Source organism: Cydia pomonella, chromosome 26 (genome assembly GCF_033807575.1).
Source record: "Cydia pomonella isolate Wapato2018A chromosome 26, ilCydPomo1, whole genome shotgun sequence".
NCBI classification, from domain to species: domain Eukaryota; kingdom Metazoa; phylum Arthropoda; class Insecta; order Lepidoptera; family Tortricidae; genus Cydia; species Cydia pomonella.
In genome coordinates, this window is record NC_084728.1 from 693,394 (window position 1) to 703,440 (window position 10,047).

General features: G+C 40.4%; 1 protein-coding gene across 1 annotated transcript in view; it reads right to left on the bottom strand.

Annotated features, from left to right (window-relative positions):
* LOC133531880 (uncharacterized) overlaps positions 1-9,964 on the bottom strand; it is a 28,869-nt gene extending 18,905 nt beyond the window's left edge. Inside the window, exons 1-4 of the mRNA XM_061870278.1 lie at positions 9,117-9,964; positions 7,514-7,892; positions 6,776-6,867; positions 5,000-5,057 (exon numbers count right to left, since the gene is read on the bottom strand). Of these exons, the coding sequence (XP_061726262.1) occupies positions 5,000-5,057; positions 6,776-6,867; positions 7,514-7,892; positions 9,117-9,545 (958 nt within the window). The 5' untranslated portion in view covers positions 9,546-9,964. The remainder of the gene's footprint in view (positions 1-4,999; positions 5,058-6,775; positions 6,868-7,513; positions 7,893-9,116) is intronic.
* Positions 9,965-10,047: the final 83 nt, after the last annotated feature.

Genomic DNA, 10,047 nt, shown 5'->3' on the forward strand with positions numbered 1-10,047 from the left:
GCCTTGGTTCTTTAACTGCTGAATCCCAGCATTAACCACCATTGTGGCCGCCTCTCCCCTAGCCGCCTACGGTATATAAATGAGACCGTAAAGAGGGGAAAGGCGGCAACTTATATATATGTTATATTAGGGGGATCTATTGGGGTATAGAATGCATCGCATACATACCTTCATATCCCATAAGGGACTCTTCCTCCTCACTCTCTCTGCACCTCAACTCCTGGGCCAGAGGAGCCTTAATCTGCTTCGCTTATCTTAAGGCGGCTGAATGTATGACACCCGAGATCTGTGGGTAAAATTGCTCTATGAACATGGTATTCTCCAAACCATTAACCTCCACACATAAATCTATATATCTTACTAGTGAGCCCCATCTTACCCGGCCGGATGTAGGTTACACAAAGCCAACTACCTAAGTAGCTGTATAGTCAAGGGGGCGTACCGCAGCCGAAGCTGCCCCTTGCGTGCTGATAAAGGAGTAACTAGCGGCCGAAGCCACCTTACTCCTACACGGGGATAAAGGAGAACCTAGCAGCCGAAGCCACAGAACTCCTAACGCCTTTCTCTGGTTTCAAGGGGGCGTACCACAGCCGAAGCTGCCCCTTGCGTGCTGATAAAGGAGTAACTAGCGGCCGGAGCCACCTTACTCCTACACGGGGATAAAGGAGAACCTAGCAGCCGAAGCCACAGAACTCCTAACGCCTTTCTCTATAGTAGCCGCCCCCCTTACGGGGAGCATCTAGCAGCTAAACCTGCCATTCTCTTACACATTGATATAGGAGGATCTGCGGCCGAAGCCGCAGACTCCTACACAATCATAAGTCCCTAGTCCGCCTTACCTAAGATGGGCTCCCAATAGCTTCCACGTCAAGGTCACGTGGCAAGCTCGAACCAGAAAGGAATAAAGGAGATAATCGCACAGAGAAACCATACCACTACTGCGAGCTTTCACCAAGTAAATAAAATACTTAGCTTTAGATGATTCCGGACAGCTGTAGGCTTCCTCACTTTATATCACATTTTATAGAACTAGCGCGTTTCGCGCCATACTGAATCTAGCTTCACCAACTTACTACGTTGGTTAACTTACCACAGTTCCACATAGAGGGCGCTGTTCGGTGTTGCCGCAGGTGAATTAGTATTGTGGCATCGGATTTTCGCGTCCGTCGCGACATTATTGACGGAGTGAAGTGCGCTGTCTATGATTTGATTTTCTTTTCAAGTATTCTAGGTATTGTAGCGCCACCTATTTAATGGTTTTTTGATGACACTTTGGTACATGGAGATTTAATTCCTTACCTCCACCTTCCGTAATCTGTATATTAAAACGCGCACATGCACGTCTACGTACACGCAGCCGCCGGTAAATAATAAATAAATAAATATTATAGGACATTATTACACAAATTGACTAAGTCCCACAGTAAGCTCAATAAGGCTTGTGTTGAGGGTACTTAGACAACGATATATAAATATATAAATATTAATAAATACTTAAATACATAGAAAACACCCATGACTCGGAAACAAATATCCTTGCTCATCACACGTATAATACCAGGATTTGAATCCGGGACCATCAGCTTCGTAGGCAGGGTCACTACCCACTAGGCCAAACCAGTCGTCTAACGACCGTTTGATTGGAAAAGAAATTGACGTCAATTTCCAATTTAATCAACAATTTCAATTTAGGGTGATACATGAGCATTCTTAATTTAAAAAAAAATGCCTCCAAACGCGAATACGTCACAGATTGGTTCTTGCGTCCGCATCTCCATTTTATGGGTTATATCGCACGGCCTGATCAAGACAATTTAATGGCCGGCACCACATGCGGCGCGCTCGCCCGAGGAAAACGCACGCTCCGCCTCGGCTGAGGCACGTCTACACTGGCCGTTTTGTGCGTGAGGAAATTGCCTAGCGCGTATGCTCGCTCTGTGTGGACCCGGCTAATCTGATTGGCAAAAAATTGTTTCCGTCTGGACTGGCCTTAAATGTAAGCGGTGGCAGACGGCGTAAATATAAATCCAGAAGATATATTATGGCGCGCCAATCGAAATTTTCGACGGAATAAGTATATAAGCATCCCACGGATTTTTACCTTTTATCTACTGCTATGGTATGTAGGATTATAATACAAGCTTTGCGTTGGTTCTAGGTCAATCTGAGAGATACTGCGAGAAACCAAACAGGAATTTTGAGGTTATAATCAAACAGGAATTTACATACAATACCATCAACTTAGATATATTTTTTTCCCTGCCACTGTTTCTTTCCATGAATAAAAATAATGTATATTCAGTTATATTATGTGAAACATAGGTTCAGTTATATTAGGTGGAAACTTCAGTATAAAAGTCTGGATCACAGACCTCTAACCAATTGGGAGGATGACATAACAACAAATATACCACCAACCATAATAGACCAACTTTCGAGGAGAAGCAGCAAATTGGTCTGCTTGGTCAATTGGAAAGCATATGCCCAACAGTGGGCGCATACTACCTGAAGAATAAAATGCGTGCAACATCTGTGTAAATTATACACCACTTCAAACTATAGTATTTCATTGTATTGTAAAATATTGTTGGTTGACATTCTGAAGATTGCGGGTCACTTCTGGATAAGATTAGCTCAGGACCGAGATAAGTGGGGTACCAGAAGAGAGGCCTATGCTCGCCAGTGGGCGATAAATGGCAGATATGATGATGATAATTGTACTCACTAGAAATTATAGTGTCGATTCTCAAGCTATTCTCCTCATATTGTTCCAGCGCTTCCCTCACTAATGCTATTCTTTCTCTTTTTGCAGCAGCAGTGCGGACTTTAGGTGTTTTATTACGGTTCTGACAGACAAATTTTGATGGGAGGCTTCCTGGTTTTAACTTAATTTGAAGAACAGAGCCCATTACATGATATCGCATGTAATTTTCCATGTCGTTTGGTAGCTAGAAAAGCCAACAAGTTGTTAATAGTTGACCGCTGTATGAAATTTTTTGAATCAGGTGTATTTATCTAAAAATTAAGATAGTATGGAGCAACATACGAGTAATTTTACTAACAGGTAAAAAAAAAATACATGATTCAAGCCTCATTGCCTCTTAAGCGTTCAAATTTCTGTGGTTATTAAGGATTATGACACAAAAATTATTAGTATTTATAATACCATGCAATACCTAGTCCATTTACTGAATATAACTCTGTAGTTATAAATAAGCACAAATCCTGAATTTTACTTGTATGAGCACACCACCTTTATAAACTGACATATTTCATCTCAAACAAAGATTTTGAACTACTCTTTATCAATAGAAAATACTTACATCAAAGTGATCTTCACAAAACCAAATAGTACGCGATGGATCCGCCGGGTCTCGACGAGCGAGTGATAACCACTTTTCTCTCATTGTTTTCTTGATCGGAACGTAAACAAATAATTTGTTAGGCGTTTTTATTGTTGTATTTTTGCACAGAGGGACCCCACACGACTTGTAACTTTTGGTCCCTTTGGATCTCATTTTGTTTATATTCAGCGAACTTAAAAATATTTAATCGCGGCAAAATATAAAAAATATACCCAAAGAGAACAATACACAATCTTTATGTTTACGTTCTATACCTAACCTATAAATGAAAATTTGACATTGACATACGTCATTGCTTTTTTTTAATAGGCCTTTGACTACCGAGGACCGGCTCTACATGCATAATTTCGACTTTCAACAGATTACCTTTTATTGTTAATATATTTTTTCTTAATTTGATAATCTAAGCATAGTTACTGGTTGAAAACGATCAGCTCGAAGAGTAAAGTAAGAACCTATATAGTTCAGCCCATGCCATGATGTCGGTTCGGAGCTTGGGGAATGTCCAACGCAAATCGCAAGCCAAATTTTATAATGTATAGCCTTTATTGCTAACAGACGGGCTTACCAGATCACGATTTGGGTCCGGTCAGCTTATCTCTTTCTCGCTTACACTCCTAGCTGCGTCCTCAACGGAGTACGGCGAAAAACCTTCCACTCGATCGAACAGGCCTCGACCGTACCAAGGTCGCGGTCCGGTACGTCTGTCTGTTAGAGCTTTAAGATATAACGCGCTTAAGAGCCTACTACATCCAGACTTCCCGATATCGGGCCCGAAGTCAGTCCCGATGTCAGCCTGATAATCGTTTTGCGTTTCACGGAATATCAGCATGACAACCTCCACAACTGGAGCGAAGTGGAAAAACCCCGAGATTCACTCCCTCAGGTTGTCTCAGCGTTTTTTTATTAGAGGTGGTCAATTGGTCATCCTCGGGCCTGAGGGCCTACCGCGAACGCCTAAGTTCGCAAATTGCGGGCATCTTTCTCTGTCACTCTAATTACACTTTAATTGGCCACTTGGCAGTTTTTTTGAATAATGTCAATCGTCCGTGAGTTTCCTGAGGATAATGAGGATTAATGTCTATTTAGGACTTATGGCATTTAAGCAACACAAAGGTCAGTTATGAGAGTTAAAGGCTGACGCACGCACTCGACGATTGAAACGCCTCTAACAAAATATTGTAATGTGACGTCAGGTTACATTAGTGTCTTAAATGTATGGAAGATCTAGAAAATTGCTATTAGGACCCTGAAATATTGCGTTTATATATATAGTTGTCATACAACTTATTTTTCAATAAAATGTAAGGAATCGAATTGTATACCATATTCTTTTGTTAAGTGTTTGAAAGTTAAATAAAAAAAAAATTAGGAGTTTGGAGCCTTGTATTTTTTATAATCTGACTTTTTAATGTCTTTTTAAATACTACCTTTTTTATAATGCGTGGCTCATTTTCTATCCATTTAGCTAAATTTTGTTATGATATTCAACATGTGTCAAGTACCCAATTGGAGTAAAAGGAAAAATGGCCGTAATTTGCGAGCTTCGTTCACGGTAGGCCCTCTGGCCGTCACGCTGGCACCGGCCAGCTGGTCCTGCGAACCCTGGTCTAAACATCATCATCATCACATACCTGAGCTTTCAGAACTGTATGCTATCCTGGGCTTCTTCGGTTTGCGAGACGGCTGTTGCTGAAGGGAAGGAAACAAAGTAAGCGTTAATGTCAGTGGATTTAGACAGCAGAGTTTTTGAAAAATCGTCTCTAGATCGAGAATCTAAAGATAATACGTGGTTGCCAAAAAAATAAATTAATAGCAATCTTGAGGCTAGTAGAGTCAGACCAAGATAAAATGGCAGCCATTTTGGCAGCCCAGACAGTGCGAATGTTATTTTAAACGTCAAAACTTCTATGACATTATGACGTTTACTTAACACTTGCACAGGCTGGGCTATCAAAATCGCTGCTATCTTTTCTTGGTCTGACTCTAACTCATCGATTACTTTTTTTCTGTCTATAATATATAAAATAACTAGAATTGTCATGTCAATAACAATTATATATGCGAACCCGGGCACACACGGCCGTCAACTCAGTGCTCAGCGAGCTACGTTCGGAGAAGTACCTTCGTTAGGCGTTGGCCGAGCCAAGCCGAGCGAAGTCAAAAGATCTTATGCGTAGATTAGATTTGGGTCTCCCGATCGCTCCATCCCTTATGTGCTCTCGTAAAAACTAGTGCACACGACAATAGGGTTGTTTCCAATTTTTTGAAACGCTTGTATTACGTTCTATATTAACTGAAAGTGGCCCTAAAATTCAACTTTTATACTAAAAACGGCTTTAAATATGTTAAATTAACAAAATATATTATGACAGATGCTTTCGCGCCCAAAACGCTCTTTGAAAATTTTGTGACGTCACAGTTTACGGTTTGACTACATAACTACATACACACGTAGAAGATACGAACTGTCAACTGACATTTGACATTTGTTGTTTATCGCCTACCTGTCAACAGTGTCAATCCGAGAGTTGTGACGTCATCAGAATCACGTGACGTGTGCCAAAAGATATTTTAAATTGAATATTTACAAAAATATGGTCATTACAGGTCCCCTAAAAGTAGTTTAACATGTTCTTATAATCCAAAAGAATTTTTTGGGATACAATTCTGCCCTAAGATTTGTAGATGGAAACAACCCTATTATTGGAATTAGTTGCCAAGCGGACCCCAGGCTCTCATGCGCCTTGTCAAAAAGCCGGGACAAAGCCAGGTAGATGAAAATAAGTAGACAAATTCGGAAGAGACTCTAGAAGTAAAGTTCAGCGGATGTCATTCCAGATTTAGAGCAGAGCCCAACTGGGGAAGTACCTCCACCTTACAGAAAACCGAAACCCTACTCATAGTGTTGTGTTCCTGCCGTTGCCAGAGCTCAACGAGGAGGGGAAGTTTAGGGTCGGAAACGCGCATGTAACTCCTCTGGAGTTGCAGGCGTACATAGGCTACGGGGCAGTGGCGTAGCGTGCCTTGGCGGGGTCCCGTATAAAAATTTGTTTGGGGGCGCTTAGGAAGGGTAAAGATTTCTCTTAAGACAAAAACGCACGTTGGGGGCCCCGTAGCCCGAAGGCCCCGTATAATTGATACGGCAGATACGGCGGTAGCTACGCCCCTGCTACGGGGACTGCTTACCATCAGGCGGGCCGGATGCTTGTTTGCCACCGACGTAGTATGAAAAATAATAATAGAAGAAAGCATGGTTTAATGCAGTCAAAACTGCCTTTAACCCTTTGAACGCCGACCTACCGTGCGCGGCGCATCATCGTGCACCTTGTGGTAATGCAGGAAGGTTGATATTGCGCTGAAGCCGTGCGTCAGTTAACCGGTAAAGAGGTCAAATGGTTATAACTTACCTTGTTTTGAATGGAATGGTCGATGTAGTCTGTAACAACGCTGGTCCATTCTTTTCTCAGGCTAGGCTTTTTTAAGGCTGCAATGTCACCTCCTGAATAAAAAAAAATACATAATACAAAATTACACAGTATAAAATCATGTGCTAGTAAGGGCGTTTTCCTCGCCCGAGCACGCCGCCTCGGCCGATGAACGTCTACACTGCCGTTTTGTGTGTGGACCTTACTTTGGGACTGAATTTGTGTAAGAATGTCCTATGATATTTATTTATTGTACTGTCACGTCTGAAAATATCGATACGGACAAAGTGCCAAAAATATGTATACACTACCTTAACACATTCAGTGCCAGCACGTGCTACGCGCTACGAGCGTAGCCGATAACATGGGAAAATGCGTATGTAGCGAAAAGAGACTACGGACTGAGCGCCCGCCTGGCTGGCAGTGAATGCGTTAATACATGGGCAATAAGGTCGAGTATAAATGTTTTTGGCACTGTTTTCGTCTCGATATTTTCAGACGTGACTATACTGTTATTTTTTGTATTGACATCCTTAATCAATAAATACTAACGAATGCGATAATGATATAATGATAATGATGTAGGATAATGGTTTATAGCTTCTTTGGTACAGGAATGGGCTGGTATCCCGGAGGTGCAAATTCGAGTCTCACCCGAGACAGTGAGTTATTCCACTTTCCTTTATTTAAAAACATTATTGCTATTTAAATGTTACCAACCTGCATCACAAATTAAAGTGGCCGAGGTCCTGCGGAAGCACATACCGGTATACAGCTCCGGGTCCGACAACTTCAGGTACGTTGCCACTTGTTTACCCATATTTCCAAAAGCGTTGATCCCCACATTTTGTTGAGAGCATTTCCCTTTGAAATACTTCAGAAAAAAATGTTCATTTCTACAATCCTTTGGCCTTGTGCCAATGAATTTTTTCACTATGTCATAATATTTACCAGTGATGGTAAAAGTTCGGTCTAGTTTGTTTTTAGTTTTCTTTATATTGACTAGTAGTGCTTCATTGAACATTTTGATATCTTTGAACAGAAGCCTATGCAATTCTTGCCTTCTGCAAGCACCCAGCACGCCGAAAATAACTGCTACCTGAAAAACAAGTAAGTATATAAATAAATTAATATTATAGGACATTTTATATTTGATAATTTGACTTTTAAATTTTTCTGGGATTTTTCTGTCTGATGAAATTGCCTTTTATTAGGCGGATCCACACAGAGCGAGCATACGCGCGAGGCAATCTCCTCACACACAAAACAGCCAGTGCCGCCGACGCCTCGGCTGGGGCACGTCTACACTGGCCAGTTTGTGCGTGAGGAAATAGCCTCGCGCGTATGCTCGCTCTGTATGGACCCGGCTAATTAGAATTATCAAGTGTGAAAAGTGTCCATTTCATTGAAAAGTTAAAATCACTACACTATAGAGGAATATAAAATCAGGCTGCCGAGGCACGTCTACACTGGCCGGTTTGTGCGTGAGGAAATTGCCTCGAACGTACGTGCTCACTCGCTCGCTCTGCGTGGACCCGCCTAATAACGAGCAAAATTTTAACCACATTTAAATTAAAAATACCATGCAAACGTTTAACATCTCCCTGTCCTATTAAATACAGCCTCTAGGTTGTTAAAGAAAAAGAGGAAGACAGTTAAAATGATGGGATGACAACATCAGGCCTGTTGCTGGTGCCACATGGAGCAGGGTTTCCAGAGACAAGAACAAATGGAGAAAACTGGAGGAGGCCTATGGCGACTGGGAAGGGGGCACCCAAAACATTTAACAACAAATCAGTGAAGAAACAAGTAAAGCAAATAAACAGCATTTCGCTGCCACAACAAAAAGGCTGTAATAAAAAAATATCCTATTAAATTAATTAATGCACTTTGTCACCTTTTCCTAGTTGTATATGTTTTCTGCAAGGGTCGCCATTTTAACCTAACCTAACTCACTTTTCTGATAGCAGTTTGGTTCTGTAAGGATAATTTTACTTTATTTGTATACATTTTATGGTAATCATAGTGGTTTAATTAGGTGAAAATATTGCATTAATTTGCTCTTCAAGGTTAGGTGATCAATTATTATATTTGGTGTTTGAATAGAAGTGTCCAAGGTGTTTGGTGTCCAAATGGCCACATTAAAACGGCTAGTACTTGTGTAATTTTAGACCCTACTTTTTTGATGTTTAATAAATTTTTGTGGTAAGAGAGGTTATTCTTATGAAGATACAAGGAAATCTCATTCTTACGGCAAGCAACAAAGTGTGACCTTTAGCCGGTTTCAGTCACACATAAATAAACTAAAATATAAATGTGTTACCTTTAACATAAGATAGACTTCATCAGGTGCTTTTCTAATAAATTTGTCAATGTCCGAAGGTGAAAAAGTTTTTGACTTTTTAACTTTATACCCTTCCGACTTTTGCTTTAGAAACTGCTGTAGCTTGCCATAACAGGATATATCCGTCTTTTCATAAAGTTTCAATGTCGATTTGATCATAGAATATTCAGCCCATAACGTAGACGGTGCATATTTCGTGCTCATATCCTGGAAATATGCCAGTAATACTTTTTGAGAAATTGTAGATATATTTTCTTTCTTCCGCCATTCCATAAAGTTGGTGTAACATCTTTTGTAAATCTTCATAGATTTTTCTGTAATATTCTTTTCTATTTCTGGTGAACTCGGTGAACTATCCTCATTGTGATTCGTTTCAACTAGTAAACTACTTTCATTACTGCCACTCATTTTTTTTTTGGTTAAGTAAATGTTCAGAGCACAATCCAACTGTATGAAAACTTTTAAAAATGTGTTCTTGGTACACTGAGAAAATCGTCAACAACAGTATTAGGACTTATAAGTACTTAATAGTCCTAAAACTATGTCCTAAAATCACAATAGGTTAGTGTTTTAAATTGTCCGTCGACCTCATGTAAACCGTGTTGGATTCCTATCTCCAGTTATGTACTAGTAGGTTATTATTGAGGTAATAATAAGAAATGGTCAGAATACGATATAAGCACAGAATGAAAGCACATTCAACCAAAACTGCACGAACACCTCGCAATATAAACAACATAAATGACAGTGACAATCAATCATATTCATTTTTTTCGTCCATATGGACAGACTAAAGCAATAAGCCATACTACCTACAATTATGATAAGGCTGTAACAGACGGGCGTACCGGACCATAGCTTTTGTCCGGTTAGCATATCTCATTTACGCTCTCTTGCTTATAAGTGCTTA